The sequence below is a fragment of the Phaethon aethereus genome (genome assembly GCF_964289735.1).
Source record: "Phaethon aethereus genome assembly, chromosome: 12".
Lineage (NCBI taxonomy): Eukaryota > Metazoa > Chordata > Aves > Phaethontiformes > Phaethontidae > Phaethon > Phaethon aethereus.
The window spans coordinates 21258544-21279159 of NC_138588.1; the positions used below are offsets into that span (position 1 = coordinate 21258544).

General features: G+C 60.2%; 2 protein-coding genes across 2 annotated transcripts; one reads left to right on the forward strand and one right to left on the reverse strand.

Moving 5' to 3' along the window:
* Positions 1-5630: 5630 nt before the first annotated feature.
* SNX33 (sorting nexin 33) lies at positions 5631-10301 on the reverse strand. Its single transcript, XM_082004988.1, has 2 exons — positions 8858-10301; positions 5631-6949 (listed from the first exon to the last, which is right to left on the reverse strand). The coding sequence occupies exons 1-2, from the start codon at positions 10296-10298 to the stop codon at positions 6696-6698; spliced, it is 1695 nt and encodes a 564-aa protein (XP_081861114.1). The 5' UTR covers positions 10299-10301; the 3' UTR covers positions 5631-6695.
* Positions 10302-11640: 1339 nt separating this feature from the next.
* SNUPN (snurportin 1) lies at positions 11641-20588 on the forward strand. Its single transcript, XM_082005138.1, has 8 exons — positions 11641-11889; positions 12069-12219; positions 13034-13138; positions 13265-13361; positions 13943-14040; positions 14377-14454; positions 16330-16410; positions 19787-20588. Exons 1-8 carry the CDS (start codon positions 11708-11710, stop codon positions 20114-20116), a joined length of 1122 nt encoding a protein of 373 aa, XP_081861264.1. The 5' UTR covers positions 11641-11707; the 3' UTR covers positions 20117-20588.
* Positions 20589-20616: the final 28 nt, after the last annotated feature.

Sequence of the window (20616 nt, forward strand, 5' to 3'; positions counted from 1 at the left end):
GCCAGGCCTGTTTTAAGCCCAGTGAGCTGCCGAGCGCCATTCGGAGGTAACGGACCAAATTCTGGGCTCTTGCTCGAATTTTCCCCAGCCTGGAGTCCTAAAAACTTAAATAGAAATTATCCGAGGAAGAGCAGAGGAAAAACTGAGCACCGAGCTCAGGATGGGACCCAACAATAATACCCTGCATTGCTGCAGCTGGGAAGCTCATCACAGGGCGCATCCCGCGCTCGCAACTCCGACGGGAAGCCGAATAGAGCCCTTAGGGGCTGCCTCACTTGCACCCCCCTCATCCAGGGTGAAATCCACCCCGGCGCCGGTCCCTCCCCAGACCAGCACCCCCGGGCGGTCCCACCCCGAGGCTGCGGCAGAGCCGGGAGGTTTTGCTTGAACCACGCCGGCAGTTTTCCCGGCTGCGTTAATGGTGCCCAACGTTTGCCGAGCGGTAAATCGCGCCTGCCCTGCTCCTGCCGGTGCTGGCACGTCCCACCGGGCACCCACAGCCGCCGGGGCGCAGGCAGGCACCCCTCTGTGTTTCGTGATCCCCCACGCGCGCCCCAGCCCCGACCCGCCCCACGGCACGGGTGAGGCAGCCCCGGCACCTCCGAGCCCGCTTGGCCAAGGCGGCCCGTACCGATGGGTGCCAAGCCTGCGCGCCGTTGCCTCCCCGCCTCCAAAACCCTCCTCCTGCCCCATCCGGAGGGGAGAAAAAAACAAAAAAAGATGTTTCCTTCTGCTCAGAGGCACAAGTCACAGCCTCTCCCTGCTGTAAAACGGGGACGGCGCGACCCGGCTGCCCGCGCCACGGCTCAGAGCGGAGGAGCTGCTCCCGAAAGGTGGGGACAACCTGTCCCCACAGAGCAGAGGACGTGCCCTCGCCTCCCTCCCTCCGCCGGCTCACAGCTCCCTGCCTTCCCCGTCGCACTCAAGCCGGCACGTACATTATTCTTTTTGCTACGTACACCCCCCCAGCAAGGGACGGAGGTTTGCAGAGAAGCTGGCGGCGTCCACTGAAGGCCCCCTCGGAAGCATCCACCATGTTTTCCTTGCGAATGATTTTCGCCTCGCACCCAGGGATTAAATAAAAGGAACGTGGCCTATTTTGTAAGGAGCATTGAAAGCGAAGCAGGGGGATTTTTGGGTTTGTTTTGTGTTTTTTTTTTTTTTAAGGCTTGCAGTTGTATTCCCGCTGCTGGAAAACATCCACTTCCTGAGGTCAGGGGAGGACAGTCAGTAACCTGGAAAACACCAGTGCGGATCATGGTTCTCCGGGGCCAAGCAGCTCTGCCGGCAGCATTGAAATCCTGAACAAAGCTGGTGGCTCTGCTTGGGTTATTCGGGGTTCGCAGCAGGACGGCCGGGGCAGGATCAGGCCCAGCCTTGGTGCTGCCCACCACCAACTCACCCACCTGGGGAAGGGCTGAGGGTCCTTCCGAGGAGCAGACAAACCACAGCCCAAAAAAGCTCAGAAGTTTCCTGGCCAGGCCCTTTGGCTTCCCTGCGTCGGGAGCTGGCACAGCATCTCCGCCTTCCCCGGAGCCCCGCGGGCTCCGCGCCTGGCCGCAGAGCTGCAGCCCCCCTCCCCTCACCCAGTCGGCACCAGAACCGCTCTGATCCGGGGAGATTTTGGGGGTGGCGGGAGCTGGGCTGCTCCCTGCCCTTGCTGAGCTGGTTATAAAGCTCGCAGGGGTTTAGGGAAGATGCTTACAGCTGCTCTGCCAGATGTGCTGTCCCCCCTCCCCAAGCAGGCCAGATGTGCACAGCCGCCTGACAAGACCCAGCCGCGTCCAGCGCCCCATTCCCGGGCAGCCGATGCCCGCTCTCCCCCCACACCCCCCACACCTACAGCCGCCGGGGCTCTCACACCCACGTCCCCCCTCTGCCTCCGATCCACCGTTTTAAGGCCAGAGCAGCCACCCAGAGCAAGGCTGCTGTCCCCAGGGAGCCCCTGCCCCAAGGCACGGCCACGGCCATGTCTTCTGCAGCACCACCAGCCCCGGCCCACCCCAGCCCCGAGCCGACAGACCATGCCCGCCGCCACTGCCGAAACGGTAGGAAAAGGCGTTATTAAAAGCAAGGACATCCCCAAGTACAGCCACCCAGGAGGTGCGAGGAGGACTCGGTAGCTGGTGTCCCTTGTCCTCTGTGCTACCTCCAGACACCCCGAGGTGCTCACCTGGGTGAATGCACCTCCGTGCCTGACCACCAGATTGCCCCGGGGGCTCACAAGCGGCAAAAATGCCAATGAGCTTCACTTCTATTTTGTTCTTAATTCAAAAGTCACCCTTTCTACAAGCCCCAAGAAGCAGGGGCTTCCTCCTCCTCCTTCTCCTCCATCGGGAAGCCCCCGCGCTGGACCCCAGGCAGGATGCAGCCTGGGCTGGGTCAGTCGGGAAGCCCCTGCAGCCCTGGTGCTGGGGTTAACCTCCCGGTTTGAGCTCAGCTCAGCGGAGACAAGAGCAGCACCGCTGCATGGCTAAGGGAGAAGGCAGCCTCGCCGGCCCAACACCTCTCCTGGGTTCATACCCATAGTCTGTCACCATCAGCCGGTTTCCAGGCACTTATTCAAATGCCAACAAATAATAAGCCAAACAGGTTTCCTCCAGCACCCACCCAGGGCAGGTAGGATTGTTTGGCTTTGAAACCCTGCCCGCCAGCTTTAGCCGTGCAAACACAGGGCTTCGGCAAACGGGGGCTTTACTCCCAGCCAGGCTCCGGGCCAGCGGGTCCAAGCCCTGCACGCGAGGCTGGGACCCCACGTATGCGTCACGTCCCCAGCCTCCAAAACCCTGCGCTGCTGTGGGCCGCCGCAGGCTGCAGGACTTTGTGACGTTGTGCACATTGCTCCTGGGGACAGCGGCACAGCGAGCGCATGGCCCCCACAGGCAGCCCCTCTCTCTTTTGGGGAGGCAAAGCATGGTCCCATGGTCCTGCCTCCCCGTCCCCATCCCCAAATCCCCCTGGCAGCTCTCACCAGCCCCTGGGGGACGCTCTGGATTTTGCCGGGAGCCCAGAGCAGCATGCCAGGGTCCCCTCAGCGGGCACCGGTCACACTCCCTGACGGCAGGCGACGAGGAGGGGTCTCCAGGAGACCGTACCTGGGAGGGCAGGAGGACACCTCCTCCTCCCCAGGGCAGAGGTAGGGACCTGACCGGGGCGGCCGGGTCCTCCGAGGAGCTTCCCCGCACGGGGAAACCCGGAGCCAGACCTCAGGCTGGCTGCTGTGTAGCGTGACGAGGCTCAGCACCGCCGCTGGGCTGCGAGCCAAGCCCAGCGCCCCGGGATGCCAGAAGGATCCCTCCCTGCTCCGTGCCTGCCCCATTCCAGCAAGCCATGCCCGCAGCCCGCAGAACAGGCTCAGCTGGCAGCCAGCCCGCCCGACAGGATGGGGAAAGAGCAGGCTGCAGCCATGTCACCATGGGAGCACCTCACAGGAGGTGGGGACGAGGAGCCCAGGCTGTCCCAGGGAGTCTGGCATCCCCACCACCACCTTGCCCACCGGAGACAGGGCGTCCCAAGCCCTGGCAAGCAGGGGAAAGGATGGGGAGATGAGGGCCTGGACCCCAGAAAGCATCCCCTGCCTGCCATGCCTCTCCAGCCCAGCTGCCGATTTAAATTGAGGCCAGACGGAGCCCAACCTCCGCTTCCACACCCAGCAGCTCCACGGCAGACAGACGGTGACGGAGGGACAACCACGTCCCAGCGCCTGGGCTCTCCACCCCTCCTGCAAAAGAAAACCCAAAAACAAAACAAAAAACACAACACGCCCAGAGACGCAGCTCGCCGGCAGCGCAGGACCTACCTCCCCGGGCTCAGCGCCTTCCCGGAGACCGGGGGGCCCATCCACCCTCGCCCGGAGACCTGGGACAGGGGCTGCCCCAAGCAGGGGGTGAGCAGCCCTTCGCGGAGCCCCAGGGCCCAGCAGCAAGGGAACGAGGAGGAGGGCTGGCAAACCCCGGCTGGTTCCGCTGGCACGGGCGCTGCTGACCCCCCATAACCGCCCCCGGCTGGGGGGAGGAGGGAGCATTTCTGGCTGCAGCCAGGGGAAGCAGCTGGGGCTCGCTGCCTCGCCTGGAGGAGCCGCGTCAGGGTCACGCTTCGGAAATATTTGGGAAGCGCAGCGATTAAAAGATCTGAGCCGTCTCCCTTCTGCCCCCGGGCTCGCTGCAGCCCCGCCGGCTCAGCGCGCCGGCAGCGCTGCGTGCCCGGCAGGCCTGATCCTGCCCGCCCGCGCTGCCGGGCGCTGCGCCCCGCGCTCCCCTTTGCCACGGGGAGGAGCTGGGTGGGGCCGCTGGGCTGCTTTGGTGTCCGATCCCGAATTACTGAGCGCTTCGGGCTGGGGAGGGTATCGGTGCGGCTGGTCAGCCCTGCTTGTCCCAGGTGCCGGGGCAGGACATCCCGGCGCATCCCCAGAGCGGCTGGTCCCCGCAGGACCCCGGCTGCTTCGGCACCCGGGAGGGGCTGCTCCCACCCCGGAGCGTCCCACGTTATGGGGCAGCGGAGCATTGGTTCGGCTGTGGAGGTGGCTCGTCCCACCGAGCCTCGCCTCGCTGGTCTGGGGGCTACCTGGAGTCTGGGGGTACCTGGGGGCTACCTGGGGACGGCTCGGACCCGGGTTGTCCCTGCTGCCTGCCGACCACCCCCCGTCTCCCAGAGGGCAAACCAAGGACGCCGGGTTTTCCTTGCACGGCGGGGAGAAGCCCAACGGGAGGATGCGGGACGAGATCGCCTGGAAGCCGCCCGCCGCAGCGGAGGCAGCAATGGGCCCCCCGCGCCGTTCTGCGGTGCTCCCCGGGGAGGATGCACCGGCCACCGCTGCCGCCGGCTGCGTCGCGGCCTTGGCTTTCCCACGCGAGAACAGCCTTGGGACGCGGGAGGAGGAAGCGGACCTGCCCCGCGTTCCCGGCGCTTCCCCTCCGCCCCGCGCGCCCCCGCGGTTTTTTCCTTGCCCGCGTCCCGGCGGAGGGCAGCACCCGAAACCACGGGGGCGCGGGGAGCACCGCGTGCGCCCACCTCCGCGCTGCCGCCCTGCACCCTGGGGTGCCCACCCGGCGGCAGGGGCACCGGGGCAGCCGCCGGCACGCCTGGAGCTGGTTCCATCCCCCGAACTCGGCGCTTTCGCGGGATGCCGTCGGAGGCGCGGGGGGCTTGCGGTGCCGGAGGCTGGTTGCCCGCCCGGGGACGGTGGTGGCCGGCTCGAACCCATCGTGCTCCTGGGAGGGGAGCACGGGCAGCAGCGGGGCTGCGGGGGGGAAAAGACGCGCCGTCCCACGCAGAATCCGGCCTCGACATGGGGCCACGGGCCACCACGGTCATCCAGGGCACGGCCAGCGGGGACCGGACGAGCCATTAACCCCCGCGCGGCTAGCAGGGGGGTTAGCCGCCCTGTTCCCACGGCTGCTGCTGCTGGAGGGGCTGGGGCGGGCCGGGGCCGGGGCGGGCCGGGATGGGGCCGTGAAGGATGGGGCCGGGGGATGCCGGAGGAAAGGCGTCCTGCCTGGACGGAGGCTGCGCGACGCCTCCGGCAGTATTTCAGCGGGCTTGTCCCGGCGGGCTGGGCCCGGGGGGGGCTCCGGGAGGACGGAGCGCAGCCCGCCGCGTTCCCAGCGCCGCTGTTATTTTAACAATACCCGGCTGGCCCGCATGCCGGGGCTAATTTTAACCCTGGAGCCAGGCCAAGCCGGCCCGAACTTTCCTCGCTGTGATTTATCCCAGCCATTTCCCTTCGAAAACAAGGCCCCCGTGCCAGCCCCGCTGTCTCCCCAGGCAGCGGCACGCTGCCGTGGGTCCTGCCCCCCTGGGCAGGGCAAAGCGGGGCAGGATTTGCCCCTCGGCGGGTTGTCTGGGGAGCAGGAGGGCAGCCGGTGTGGGGTGTCCCCCCTCGCTGCTCAGCCCCCCGCTGCCCACGGCACGGGGATTTTCGGAAGCTGGCTGGAAGCCGGGGGATGCTCAGATGCAGAGCCTTCCCCGGGATGCTGGAGCAGCTCCGTTTTCCACAGACATCTCTGGGAAGGAGGTGGGTGTTTTTTTCTACCGACAATTTTATTGAAAAGGCTGTGGTGGGGTTTTTTTTTGCCTTTTTTTTTTTTCTCCCTTTTCCCAGACAACAGCCACACTCGAGAAAGATATTTCCCTTTGCCTCTGTGCGTCTATTTAAAAACTGATCGGTAAAAATGCTGCAGAAACGTTTGCGAAAAATGGAAAATATTGAAAATATCTCGTGGAAAAAAAAATCATTCTCTTTCAAAGAAAGATCTTTTTCTTCTCTTTTTTTCCCATCAGAAAAGCTTTTAGTGTGCAAAATGTTGACCGCTTTGATTTCTTCTCCCCAGCGGGCTGGGATGCGCCCACCTCTCTGCTCCGGGAGGATGGGTTTTCAGAAAGCTAAAAATCACTGGGCAGAGAGAGCGGCACCGTGACCTCCACATCCGTCTCTCTTGTGACCCCCCCCGTGCCCCCGCCAGACCCGCGGCAGGGTGAGGGGTCCCCCAGGAAAGGGGTGGCATGGCCAGCCCACGGGTGAGCCTGTCCCCGCAGGACCGCAGCCTGCCCGCCCAGGAAGGGGGAAGAAAGCCTGAAGGTATTTGGTCACTAGCGTCATGAGTTCCCGTTCGTTCTCAGCCCGTCACAAACAGAGGAGGTCTGCAAGGCTGCGGATAGAGAAGTGCGTGATTTCGGCGGGGCAGCAAGCGGAGGCGTTAGAGGTTGTCGTACATGCGTAACGTCTTCTCCAGCTGCTGGCTGACGCGCTGGTAGAAGACGATCTGCTGCTTTAAGTAAGACTGCATCATCCTCTTGAAGTCGGCCACGCGCCGCTCGTGGAAGTGGTTCATCTCGGCTTGCAGGGCGAAGCCCACCACGCGGCAGCGCTTGCGGATCCCGTCCGCCTCCTCCTGGTCCATCCGGCCCTCGTCGCTCATCCGCTGGCTCTCCTTCACCTTCGCGAAGGCGCCTGGCGGGGCAGGGGGACGGGTGAGAGGCTGATGGATCCCCGCGTCCCCCCGGCACCAGCACCCCCCGCCAGCACCGCAGAGCTGCCCCACGCTCGTAAGGGAGGGATCTGTGCGCTCCCGGGCCGTCACCTCCCCGTGCCCATCAGTCCCCATCCCTCTCCTCCAGGCAGGGCAAGACCAGGAGCCTTTTCCCTCCGGACCCCGACCTCCCCAACTCCTTTTCCGCCCCATCCTGGGCGGTTCGCCTCATATTTAGAGGGAAGTTTGGGGGTCCGGGCTGCTGGAGGGGTGAGCCTCGGGGTGCCAAGCTAACGTGGGGCAGCGTCGTCGCAGCCGAGCGCCCCGGCCCAGCCCGCCCTGCAAACGTTCGACGTCACCCTGTGGGTGGGGGGTGGGAGCAGCCGCAGGAGACCCCAGCCCGGGAGGCGGTGAATTGGGGAGCGGGAAGGGCGTGCCATGCCGGCTGGGGCTCGGCTGGGAAAGCGTCTCCCTTGGAGCTTCGGCTCCGACACCAGTTTTTCCCCCTCCTTCCATTTATTTTTACAGCTCGGTTTCGAAAGAATCCTGCCTGGCTCCGGCCCTGCATTCCTCCCCCCTCATTAGCACAGAGGCTGTTTGCCCGAAAACAGGATCTGGCCCGCAGCTTGCCGGGCTTTTTCCCCTTCTCCCTGCCCCTTGCCGGGAGCACCGGATCCGGGGTCACGGTGCTCCCACTGCGCCAGCCCTGCTCCCAGTGGAGAGGAGGAGGAGGAAGAAGCAAAGGTTGGAGGCCAAATCCTGCCTTCCGCTCTGCCCACGCGGCCTCGCTTCCGGACGGGATCCAGCCCCTCTTCACCCGCCGTGGTAAACAACACGGGGAGGGAAAGGCGAGGAAGCGGCCAGGGCTGGATCGCATCCTCCCCTTCCCAGCCTCCCCCAGGGATGCGGAGCGATGCACGGACACCCCCAGATGCTCGCACCCAGACAGCCCCGGCTTCACCCCGGGGAAAACTCCCCGCCTCCCAAAATCTGGGGGCGCGGGCGTCCCCTCCCTGCTGCGGGCAGCCGGGCTGGGAGGAGCGCGTGGACTTCGGCCCCGCTCCCGCAGCCGGCTCCCTGTCTGCGTCACGCCCCGCTGCCTGCGTGCGAAGGGACGCCCAGCCCTGCCTGCCCGCTGCCCTCCCCGGGAAGGGCAGAGCAGATGCCTCCTGCCTCACCCCCCTCAAAATACCCGGGGGAGCCCCGGCGCCCCGGGGATGCTAAACCCACCGCTCCTGGGCTCGGAGGGGCAGGGTCGTACTCTGGAAGAGCTTGACCCGGGTTGTCCCCAGAACGTCCAGCGTGTCCCCCCCGGCCAGGCAGCGCGGGGAGGCTGGTGGGAAGAAGGGACGTGTCCATATCCCTCCGGCTCTGCACACCCCCCGGCCCCGCCGACGTCCCAGCCCCGCGGGAGCAAGCCCGAGCATCCCCCCGGCCACCCAACCGCTGCCTCAGCCGGGGAGGGAGGATGAGCAGGGACAAGCGGTGGTGGGTGGGGATGCGACGCAGCCCCTCGCTCACGAGGTGCCGGGCAGGCCATCCCGGAGCCGGCAGCTCATGGCTCGGCGGGAGCGACGCCTGCGCTGACCCCCCCGGCCAGCGCTTCGGGCAGCGGTTATGGAGTCCACAGCATCACTCGGGGCAAAACCTGATCCTGGACCCCAACAGCCCCAGCGGCTGGGGTGACCGGGGGAGAGTGGGTCCCCGTGCCAGCGGGGACCATGCTGCCTCCCTGGGAGCCACAGGCAATGGTCCCCATCCTCATCCCCATCCCCATCCTCATCCCCATCACTGCACAGCACAGGGTTTCCTCGTTGCATCCCCACCCCGCTCCACATGGGGCCATCACGCAGGAGAGGTCATCACCAGGGGAGAAGAAGCCACCTTACCTTTCTGAAGGTGGATGATGTCTGGGAAGTTGGAGAGGAGCCCTTGGTACAAAGAGAGAGTGTCCAGCATGAGGAACAGGTCATTCTTGGGCTGCTCGGCGAACATCTCCCCCACGGTCTCGTACGTCTTGCCCGTGTGGGAGATGGCGTTGTTGAGGGCGTCTGAGCTGTAGGGGGGGTCCATGTGGAAGGAGTGGCTGATGGCTTGGAAAGCATTGCCCAGCTTCTGGAACTCCTTCCGGAAGCCCCCCACGTGCTTCCGCACTAGCTCCGAGGCCACGTTGGTCAGCTGCAGGACGCTGTCGTCCATCTTCTTGCTGAAGGCCTTGAAGGCATCCACGCGGTCCTCCACGTCCTGCAGGTCCTGGTGCTCCGTGGGGATCTGGATGGTGAGGAGGAAGCTGGCGCCCACCATCTCGTCCTTCTCCGCTCGGCGTTTGCCCAGCTTCCACTGCTTCTCGTCACGGCAGCAGAGGAAGTGCTGGAAGCCCTCGTACTGGGAGAGGACGGGGTGGCTGGTCATATGGTCCATCCAGAGGATCAGCCGCCGCTTGCGCTTCTCGATGAAGTCCTCCTCGAAGCGCCCGGTGGCCTGCTTCTCGGGCAGGTGGGGCACCGAGATGACCGTGAACTTGTGCAGGAGGCGGTTGTAGAGCCAGTCAAAGTGCTTGTACCGCCGGTAGACGGGCGAGTTGATGTTGCTGGGGGTCAGCTTGTAGGAGATGTAGCTCTTGATGCCCTTGAACTTGGTTTGCTTCGTCGGGTCCTCCACGGAGCAGATGAAGGGGTGGGGGTTCGCCCTCCACTGGGGACCTTTGGAGCCCATCTCGATGCAGTACACCTCGGCGATCTTGGACATCAGGGGCACATCGCCCAGGATGAAGGCTTCCACCCCTGAGCGGACGAAGCAGGAGAAGCGGTTGAGGTTCCTCCCCACCACGCTGCCCCTCTTGGAGGAGCTCATGCTGTCCTGCCTCTCCAGCGCCGGCTTGGGACAGTAACCGGCGTGTTGGTGGTGGCTGTACGCCGCCGGGTGCTGCAGGCTGGGCGAAGGGTGCCCATTGGTGCCCGGCGTGCTCCGGGGCTCCTCCACCACCGTGCAGGCATCGTCCCAGTCATCCCAATCATCATCGTCATCGTCCTCAAAACTGCCCTGGTAGGAGATGCCGGGGTTGGGGGAAGCTGTGTAGAAGGAGGAGTCGTGCCCGGGGGAGCCGGCTGGGCTGCCGGAGTAGTCCGTGTAGTTGGAGCCTGACCGGGAGCGGAGGATTTCGACGTAGGAGGCAGGGAAGAGGCCGGTCTCCCCGCGGCTGTTTTGGCCCTGTAACCACCCGTCCAGGGAGTTCTCGCTGAAGATGACGAGCTCCTCGTTCTCCTGGATGCTGATCTCCTCTTTGTTTTCACTCTGGAAGTTGTAAAGCGCTCTGGCTTTCAACGCCATGGCGGGTCCCGGGACGGGAGGCACACGGCGTAACGCAATCCCCAAAAAAATAAAAACCCTCGCGGCGATACGGCAAGCTCGCCCGGCACCGGGGCCGCTCCGCGCTGGTGGAAAAGGCTTGGCCGGTGTCTCAGGGAAATCAAAAAAGGTGGCGAAGAAATGCCCTGCGAGGTGACGCCGAGGTCCGTATATCCAAGCGATCCCCCGATCCCAGCGCCCCGGTTACCAACAACATTCCCCGGTCAAGCGAGCGGCATTTCCCTGGCTCCTACGGGATCTAAACCCCGGCCGGACCGAGAGCCGGGCTCTGCCATGTCAACGCAGGTTTTATCTTGCTGGGACGCTGATCCCGCGGTTTCACTTTCCGGGAGGAAAAGATCTGGTTGCCAGCGAGGAAATAAATCCAAAGCGACTTTTCCCAGAGCTCCTGCGGATAAAACACCCCAAATTCCTCCCGCCAGCGGCTGCCGGACGGTGGGTGCTGGGAAAGAGCCGGGAACCGACCCCAAACCCAGCCCAGCCTCCCGGTGATCCCGGCCCGGGGATTTTGCAATTCCTTTCCGGGCCGACTTTCCCGGGATTTGGTGGGATTTGTTGTTGTTGTTGTTTTGGTTTTTTTGGTTTGTTGTTTTTTTTTTCCCCTGAAATCCGCAAATCTCACGCAGGACGGAGGGGAAGGGCCCCGCAGGCAGGGAAGAACCGGGGCCGGTACCGGCGGCAGCCCCCGCCGCAGCCGGGGCGGAGGGAGGGGCGGTGGATCGCGGGGGGAGCCCGAGCTCGCCGCCGCCGCCGCCGCTACCGGGGAACCGAGCGCAGCCGCGGACCCGGCGGGCCGCCCTCACCGCATGACCGGGCGGGGGACTCGGGACCCCGGGGCCGCTCTCGGTACCGCCGCCCGGTTCCGGTGTCGGCGCCCGCTGCCGCTGCGCGATGTCGGTGCTGCTGGCCGGTGGCGGTGCTGCTGCCCGGTGCCCGTGGCGGTGGCGGGGCTGGCCGCCAGCCTCCCGTGACGCACGGCAGCGCCGAGCTCCCCGGTTGGCAGCGCGGGGGCCGCGGGGAGCGGAGCGGCAGGTCGCACGCTGCCCTCTGCAGGCAGCCGGCCCGGGGAGGGGGTGTCACGGATCCCGCCCACGGCCACGGCTCCTGGCACCGGCTGCTCCCGCGTGCCCGATCGGGGAACGGTCCCCTACATCCCTGCCCGGGGAGTCCCCCACGCCCGTGCTCGGTCACGGCCCCGAGCGTCCCTGCCCGCTTCCCTGTCCCCGCCGTCCTACCCGGCGGGAGGGGAAATCGAGTCACGGAGGGACCCACGGGGCCTCCGCGCCGCCAGGGGGCGCCGCAGAGAGAGAGGGGAGGGGGCGGGGGCCGCGCCTGGGGCTCCACCCCTCCCCGTCGGGCGGAAGCGCGTCATGGCGCGCGGGCGTCGGGCGGGCGTTGCCATGGAGGAGCTGAGCGCGGCGCTGGCGGCCGGCGTGGCCCTGGCGGCGCCCAACAGCCCGGCGGCCCCGCACCCCCGCCTGGCCGCCTACAAGGCCCGGGGCGGCCCGGGGCAGGCCGAGCGCCGCCAACGCCTCCTCCGCCTCCAGAGAGAGTGAGCGAGCTCCGCGGGGGCCGGGGAAGGGGAGGGGAGAGCCGCGGGGCGCCGCTGGGGGAGGGCGGGCCTGGGCTGCGGGGACGCGGCCCGGGGCTCCGGTTTGTGGGGGAGCGGGGCAGCGGTAGCTCGTTTCCCGCAGGGAGCGAGCCGGGCTGTTTGCTTTCCCCCCCTACCAGGAGGCGGCTGGACTACGTGAACCATGCCAGGAGGCTGGCAGAGGACGACTGGGCAGGGGTGGAGGGCGAGGAGAAGGAGGAGGAAGATGCGGAGGAAGAGGAGATGGACGTGGATGCTGGCAAGAAGTTGCCCAAGCGCTACGCCAATCAGGTGAGGAGCTGCCTGCCTCCCTGCAATGGGGTGTGCGTGTGAATGCAGGGCAGGGTGAGGGGTGTGGGGTGGTGAGGCCGTGGGGATGGCTGCACTGGGGCTGGGAGTAATGTGTCCAGCCTGGTTTGGAGCTCAGTGAGGAACCCTGACTCAGTCCTCCTGCCCCTGAGATGTGCTGCGTTCAAATGGAGGACAGGTGGAGGTGGGTTGCCTGTGTGCTTTGAGAGGTTTCAGCCCAGCTAAGCAGTGTTTGTATCCCGTTGTGCAGCACTCAGTTAAAGACTTCTCTCTCTCCCTGTGTCTGGGGCACCGGGAGGGAAGGGAAACCTCAGCCGATGGGTTTTATCAGCCTTAGCTGCCATATTGGTCCTAAAAGATGTACAGCCTTTCAGGCGATCGCAGCCAGACACTCTCTTCGGAGGTGAACTAGTCTGGACTCTTTACTTCTAGTATTTAGGTAACTCTTAAGCTCTGCCACGTAAATAAATAAATAAACTATAAGCGCTGGAGTGGGGACCAAGGTGTGGAGGTGCCCAAGCGAGGTCTGCGAGCCCCGTGCTGTAGTCTGAAGCTTAGTCAGTGGTTGGGAAGCAAGAGAAAAACTTGGGGGAGAGTCTGTTGTGCAGGCTGTTAGAAGGAGGGAGCCCCTTTGGTGCCAAAATACAGGGTGATGAGCGATGCCAGCTGCTTCTGAAGCACCCGGTATAGCTGTAGAAGCCAAGTCGAAACCTTGCTGTGAGCTTTCCCATAACTTCAGGAGAGTTGTTGCTAACTGCTTTTTTTTTTTTTTTTTCTTTTCTGGATTTCTCTGTAGCTGATGCTGTCTGAATGGCTGGTCGATGTCCCCTCGGATCTGGAGCAGGAGTGGGTTGTAGTGGTGTGTCCTGTTGGGAAAAGGGCGCTAGTTGTGGCATCCAGGGTAAGTGGCAGCAGTGGTGGTGTCTCACCAGTTGTTAAAGGACCCGTATCTGTTTCCCAGCCAACATAAGACTGGCCCTTGTGTCTTGCTTGACTTTTTTCTTTCTCCTCTCTCGTTTCCTCACAGGGCACAACAGCAGCTTACACCAAGAGCGGCTTCTGCGTCAACAGGTTCCCATCCCTGCTGCCAGGGGGGAACCGGCACAATTCAACAAGCGAGAAAGGTAACGGTGTGAGGAGGCTTTGGGGGTAGAGAGAGGGGAACTGCGGGCTTTTCCCTGCGAGTGTGTGCACCGGCAGGCTTGGTGCCGCTCCTTCAGCTCCCCAGGTCCAGAGGCTGTGCCCCTTTCTGGTGCCAGGGAGAAGTTAGCTTCAGGCCTGTTTGTGTATCTCTGTTGATAGCTAGATGTGGACAATATCAGATACTTTTATGCTAGATAAGAACATATTTTAATTAGCTGCCTGGTTAGCTGACACTGTTAAGCCTCAACATCCTCTCTGTACGCTGCGTACAGCGTGATCTTTCTTAATGCTTCATGCAGTTGCCTTGCTTGTCCTGAGGAGGGGTTACTGTTGAGTAAAGGCCTTTTTCTGAAACACGCCTTTGCTTGATGTGCCTCTGGCTGGTACCTTTGTAGCCTTGTTGGTCTCCAAGCTAAAGGCTTTCTGTGGCCGTAGCTTCTGTTAGCAGAAGGGGATCCCTCTGGGCCTTACATCAGGGCAGGCTTAATGCAGGAGGGATTTGATCTGGCAATTGGGCTGGGCAGTCCCTGGAGCATGTCTGGACCTCCCTGTGTTTGTGCAGTGTACTCCATCTTGGACTGTATCTACAACGAGGCTAAGCAGACGTACTATATCCTCGATGTGATGTGCTGGAGAGGACACCCCGTTTATGACTGTCAGGTACTGAATCTTCCCCTGCTCTGCCCTGCCCTCCCTTTTGTTCTCTGTTCTGTGAGCTGCTTTGCACCCAGCACTGGCCATCACCCCCTGTGCAGTAGGATGGATATTTCATCTAAGCACCAGCACCTTTACAGCTTGTGGGCTGCTGGCTACTGGAATAATTTGGTACATCTTTCGGGGATATCTGGGGAAGTAGCAGAGTTCAGGGTGTTGGCTGGTTCTGCAGCTGAAGCTGAGTTTGTAAATCTGGGCGAGTACGGAGGAACGGAGACGCTCGGCCGGTGCTGACCGGTGATGTGTGGTGGATAGTCATTAAGTCTCTGCCTCCTTTCACAGACTGACTTCAGATTCTTCTGGCTCTTCTCAAAGATCCAAGAGGAGGAAGGGCTGGGAGAGAAAAGCAGGATTAATCCAGTAAGTTCTTTTGTACTGGGCGGAGAAGGAGGATGCAGGGTAAGCTCTCCTGTTCAGCAGGCCTTAGCACTTTCTTTCACAAGTGGAAGCTTTTTTCTTTTTTTCCCCCCCTCACAGATTAGGCTTCAAAGTGTACTTCTGCTGAAATGGGATGCCGTGTTCAGGATGTAAATAGAACCACTGAATGTTGTAAATGAGTGCGGTGGTTTTGTTTTTTTTTTCCTGGCCAAAGTGCTGAGAGAGATCAGACTGCAGGGTATCAGCTAACTTCCAGGCCATTTTTAGCTTTCCCTTGAAACGGAATGGAAAACCAGTGTGGTTTCTACAGGGGCAGCGTTGCTCGGCAGCCTGACTACAATGGGGATTATTCTTGCGTAGTCTGTGGGCTCGCAAGGCAAGAGGAAATGATTGTAAAGCTTTAGCCTTCCCTCCCGCTTAAATTAATCATTGAAGTTGTCAGGATGAATGCCGGATTGCCACCCAGAGTCTCTGCTGAGCAAGGATAAAATGTCTTCCCTTGCAGACTTGCACATGGAGGTCGGACCTAGAACCCACAACAGCTTGGAAAGTGATTTTGTGGCGGGGGGGGGGGTGTGGGATATAAGAGATCTGGCAGCCTGGCTTATGGAGCGCAGTTTGCAAAGCAGAACCTGATCGCTCTGTGGCCCCTGTGCGTGCTCAGACACAGCTAAGCAGAGCAACTCCTGTGGGCTGAGCAGGTTGGCCATAAAAATGGGGATGACCGTTCCTGTGCCAGCAGCGAAGGTATCTGTATTTGGAGAACATCCCGTTCTGACTCCAGCGGGAATATCCGGAAGACAGCTACCTAACGCGGCAGGGGGGCTTGTTTCAGCTTTCATTTCCTGGGTGGAAAGATTTGCTTGGCTGAGCCAGCAGCCTGGAGCAGACATCTGTCTGCTTTGCATCCTGCCCAGAGGTCATCGTTTTCTATTTTGGTTAAAAGAGCATCTTGGAGTCAGCTCTCCTGAAAAGTCCGTCCTGCGGCCTTAGATGCTTGGAAAAAAAGGTATCGGGAGTATGTGTGGGCTGTGTGCTGGGTCTCTACCACCCGCGTCTCTCAGAGAGGGGGTCATTTGGAACTGGGGTGATAAAATACCTGAAATGAATCTTTCTGGGCACTCTAGATTTCTTGCTGTCTGGGCATTGCAGTGGCAATCCCCTGGTCTTCTTTTGAAGGTCATCTTCTGTTACTGGAATGAGATTTGTAAAGGCGCAATTGGAGAGATGGCAGGGGTTACCTCTAAAGGCTGTTCCCACCCCGTCTTCTCTGGTGGCTAGGGTGATTTTTGTAGGTTTTCATGCAAGCACTCCCAGTTACTTCAGTGGGATGCGATCAGCACCGATGGACAACTTGGTCCTGTCGTTTTGTCTCTAGATCTTGGGGTTTGCTTAGAAATTGCTGTTCTGAATCGCATCAGGGGTCTGTCTGTCCCAATAACCCGTAGTAATCACAGAGACCAGTTGCTATGGAAAGAGTTAGAAATTGGGGATACCTGTCATGTTCCCGCTGACTTCATCAGCCGGTGGTTGTGCCTAGACCATGGAGTTAATGGCCACCAGGGCACCTGCCTTTTGGGAGCTGGTCTAATTCTGTTTTGAGCCTGTCTGTGCTTTTGGGCCCCTGATACCCTGTAAGCAGGAAGGCCAGAACTTTAATGATACAGTCCCTGCTTGAGATCTCCCCTCTGGTTACCTCATCCGATGCCTGTCCCTCACACTTGTCTCTCTCATGCTGGGTCTTGCACGGGGGGAAATTCTCCCTTCATAGTTGCCTCCACCCCAATGCTGGATTCAGTGACTTGTTCTGCTTTAGGCCATGCAGTTGTCTCTTCTAACCCTCTCTTACTCTTTCAGTTCAAATTTGTGGGCCTGCAGAACTTCCCCTGCACCTCGGACAGCCTGTGTAAGGTGTTGGCTATGGACTTCCCCTTCGAGGTGAGAACACGTAGGCAGGGGCCTGGACATCGGCCTTAGGGACAGCCCTGCCCCGCATCTGCCAAACTAATGGCCGCATCCAACCAAACTAATTGGCAAGAGTTAAAGCTTAGCATTCCCTGGTTTTGGGCTGTCTTTGCTGCTGTTGACTGTCTTCTGAAAGAGCCCTCAGGAGGAGGGGGTTGATGCGAACGCCCAGACTGCCTCCAGAAGCAGCGTAGCTGACGTTCATGCGGCGGTGAGATGGACAGCTGACCTTTTTAGGGCCAAAGCTGGTACTGCCTGCTGCCCTGGGTGGGCTTGCGTGGGTAGAGGCATGAGGATCTCTGCCGTGTGCTCCCTTATGTGGTGGTGTTTCTCAAGAGGTCTGTGGGGTGGGCAGTCTTTCTGTGACCTCTGTCACAGGCTCTGTGTTTCCCTAGTCTAGCTACTTCCGTCTGTCTATGTGCAAGGCACCCAGCTATCTTCTGTCTTGTGGGGAGGAAGGAGAAGGGTGGCGGGTGGCATTCTGGCACAGTGTTAGTGACAAACATCTGGGAGCCAGAAGCTCCTCCAGCGTCTGCAGCAGTTCCTGTGGAGTGCCTGGTCTCAGCCCTAGATCAGGAACAGCCTCTACAGAGGTTGCTTGTCCCGCTAAGTCAAAAGCAATGTTGATGTGACTCTGTTGTGCTCTCCCGGCCCAAAAAAGTGATTAACTTAAGTGCGGGTTTAAATTTAAGGGACGCTAATTTGGCTGTGAGGGCTGACGTTGCCTTCTGCTTGTCAAAGCCAGGACAGTCATTAGAGAGTCGGAAAGTCCCGGCCCCTTGCTGGTCTTGCCAGACCCTGCTCCGAACACGGATCGGGGAGTGTTGAGAAGGCATCCCAGGCTTCCTACAGCTGACTTGCTCAATTACGGGTGCTTTGAGTGCCTCTGCAGAAACAGTCATTGCCGTCCTCGCTGAAGAAAGCTTCATTCCTTCCTGAGGCATCTGCTTCCGTGAGAAAAGGCTGAGGAGTATTGCCCCACTGCGGTCGGAGCAGAACCGTTTCGGCCTGCGAAGGCGACTGTTGCGAAATGCCTGGGGAGGGAGATGGAGTTGATCAGACTCCCTCTTGCAATCCAGCTGTGATTTGCCCCCCAAGTGCTCTGGTCGATACATCGGGGTGCGACCCCAACAAGCAAAACGTGGCGTAATTTGGCTGAAAGGCAGCTAGTAACCCCACGGTGGGGCTGTTTCCAAGAAAGGGAACCGTGGGTCTCTTTGTGATGTGCCACGAGAGGGAGCCCAAGAAATCCCCGTAAATGGCTTCCACCAACAGCACATACAGAAAGAAACTTTGTAGAAGGCAAAATACAGCCTTGCTATAGACAGTGCAGTGCAATAGAGGTCTCCTTATGCCTGGTCCCAGCATCTTGTGATCCTCACGAGGATCTCGTGCGTGCAGTGGCAACAGATGTGGTCAGTGCCTTCAGATCTGGGTCTTCAGAGTTAATCTGTAACCTTAGAGTTAGGACCTGATCCGCTATATTCAGTGGAAATTTTTTTTCCGCTGAATTCAGTGGACTTTGGATCAGTTGACTGGCACTGAATTTGAAGTGGTTTTTGGAGTGGATCTTCTGAGCTACTGTCCTACTCACAGTGTAAAACAACGTTCAGGTTCCCATGAAGGCAGGGGGGAGCCAAAGCCTCTGAGAAACCCCGGTGTGACGGAATGGACGTACTATTGAGCACCTAAAATCTGAAAAGCGTGGCTGTGAAATAAGAAATCCTGCTCGCCCAGTTTCTCATCGGGTTTGGTGATTTAGGGACAGTGTCAGCCCTTACTCTGATGTGGCTGGTGTCAGTGCGGTGACTCAGGGTAGGGACCTGGCCAACAAATTAAATAAACTGGAAGGAACATGGGAGTTGCAGTAACTTAAGAGAAATCAGGGGGAAGGAAGAACATGACCTAACTCTCCACCGGGCTGAACTCCTTTGAATTCTCCAGCTCGGGGAAGATCTTTGGAGCGGTCTGGAAGGCAGAAGCCTTTTCAGGCTGTGATCTTTACCAAAACATTCCTGTGGGTGCTGGAGATTCCCCGTTGCTCTCCAAGTGCCATGCACCCGCAGGAATGGGCTGGATGTGCAGGCGTGGTGCTGGGGTGCTGTAGAATCTGGTTCTTCCCAAGTCTTCCTGGGAGGCAGGGGGAGGGAGAAGCTTTGCACTTCAGATATCCAGAGAGTTACACAAGCTCATCATGATGTTTACTGTTCTGCTTTCATGTTTTCCTAGCACAGGAATCCCCCTTTTTCTGGGATTATTTTGCAAGATCTTAACAGTCACTGAAAATTAGGGACAGAGTAGTGCAAGAAGCGCTACCGGCTCTGCTGGAGGTTAGTGGCCGTGGAGCAGAGATGGACGTATGCTGCTCTTTGCTCAGCCTGGCTTGCAGTCCAGCATGGTAGCCGGAATCGCCTCGATCCGCTCGGTTCACCCATGCCTCAGCTCACTGCCCATATAGGTGCTGCTCTGCTGTATATATTCTGGGGTCTGTAGGCTCGGGGAGGGGCCTGGGAGCAATTCAGCCCGAGGGTGGGCTCTTTTTCTCATCTCTCCTACCCACTCAGCCACTCTTACTCGTAGGCAAATGGCCTTTTAAGAGCTTGCGAGGCTGAGCTAAGAGGAGCACCACCTCCAGCGTTAGGCAGCCTGACAGCAGGGTCTAACCTTGCAGAGTACAGCCCTGGGGAGCACAGGAAGAGGGGGGTCAAAATCCCTTACTGTGGCAGGGAAGCGGCGAAAACGTCAGCCAGCTGCAGTATTGCAGAGCGTGGAAATAGTAGCACAGGAGTGGGGGCCTAAACCTTCAAAGTCCTGAGTGCCCTTAACTGTCATTGATTGCTGGAGAAGTTCTCTCTCAGGAAACATTAAGAATTTATTTTGCATAAGCCAGCTGAAAGAGCTGTAGCAGCGTTACGAATCGGGGCTCCTTGGCGTCATGCGCTCTGGCTAATTACTCTCCAAATGTATTATTTAAAATAACCTTAATCCAGTAAAGTGGCCTTTCTGTGTGCTGTCTTATTCAGAAACCTGATGGCTTTTCTGCAGAAGGGGATTACAGCAACCAGAGGAAAAATGCTGGTCTGTGCCGACGTCAGGCTGAAATTGTTTGCCTTTGATGATTTAAAGCCATCCGGCAGTTGCTGGGCTTGGAATCATCTTTCAGGACAGGAGCTCTGCAGGTTTCTTTTTTTTTCCCCCTTCCGCTATTTATTGCACTGCTTGAGGAAAAATGATCCAGCCGGTAGCTTTGGCCTGTAAATGGAGAGCGGTGCTGTCGTCTGGCGCGTTGTCATCCACCTGCAGAAGCCTCCAGCTCTGGCCTTTCATTCATTCTCTCTCCTTTCTACAGGTTGATGGACTTCTCTTCTATCACAAGCAAACCCACTATACCCCTGGCAGCACCCCACTGGTGGGCTGGCTCCGGCCCTACATGGTACCCGAAATCCTCGGGCTGGCCGTGCCCGCTACTGTGCTCACCGCCAAACCAGACTATGCTGGGCATCAGCTCCAGCAGATCATTGAAAGCAAGAAGAGTAAAAAGCTGGCAGCAGCAAAGGGTCACCCCAGCAGCGCGCCGGCTGCGAGGAACGGACATTACGAGCTGGAACACTTGTCTACCCCTCAGCCAGCAAATTCTCCGGAGGGCCGGGATGAAGCAGTGAGCCAGATGGAGAATTAGGCTGCTGGGACAGACCGGTTGGGTAAGGAGAAAGCGAAAGGTTCCTTGCTTCTCACTGTCGCTCACCCTCCCTGAGAGGGGGCAGAGGTAATCATAGGATGGTTTTGTTTAAAGGGCACGAAAGTGGAATATCTTGCTCCAAGTGCCACTGGATTTTTTTTTTTTTTTTCTTCCATCGTTACTATTTTGTTGCCAGGGCTTCTGTGAGGCCTTAACAGGATTGTCTGGTTCTTTGCTAAGGCAGTCGTGCGTTGGCAAACGAAATGGTCTGTCCCTACACTGCAGGGCTCCTAGTTCGGCTCCTGACCCTGCTTCTGTTAAAGCCCCTGGCAAAGCTCCAGCATAGGAACAGCGCTCGGACTGCCGAGGTGCAGCTGCTGCTCGCAGCCCCGGCGATCGGGGCACTGCAGCCTTTGATCCAGCTGCTTACCGAGGCCTTCTCAATGAGAGTTTTGTGGTCAGTCCGCTCCTAGGAACAAAAAGTTTGCAACAGGCTGCTG

Excerpts from the sequence above, each read along its gene's own strand:
- SNX33 (XM_082004988.1), bottom strand. The coding sequence starts at position 10,298 with ATGGCGTTGAAAGCCAGAGCGCTTTACAACTTCCAGAGTGAAAACAAA. Across the intron at positions 6,950-8,857 it reads CATCATCCACCTTCAGAAAG|GCGCCTTCGCGAAGGTGAAG; the intron begins GTAAGGTGGCTT and ends CTGCCCCGCCAG.
- SNUPN (XM_082005138.1), top strand. The coding sequence starts at position 11,708 with ATGGCGCGCGGGCGTCGGGCGGGCGTTGCCATGGAGGAGCTGAGCGCG. Across the intron at positions 13,139-13,264 it reads CGCTAGTTGTGGCATCCAGG|GGCACAACAGCAGCTTACAC; the intron begins GTAAGTGGCAGC and ends GTTTCCTCACAG. Across the intron at positions 14,041-14,376 it reads ACCCCGTTTATGACTGTCAG|ACTGACTTCAGATTCTTCTG; the intron begins GTACTGAATCTT and ends CTCCTTTCACAG.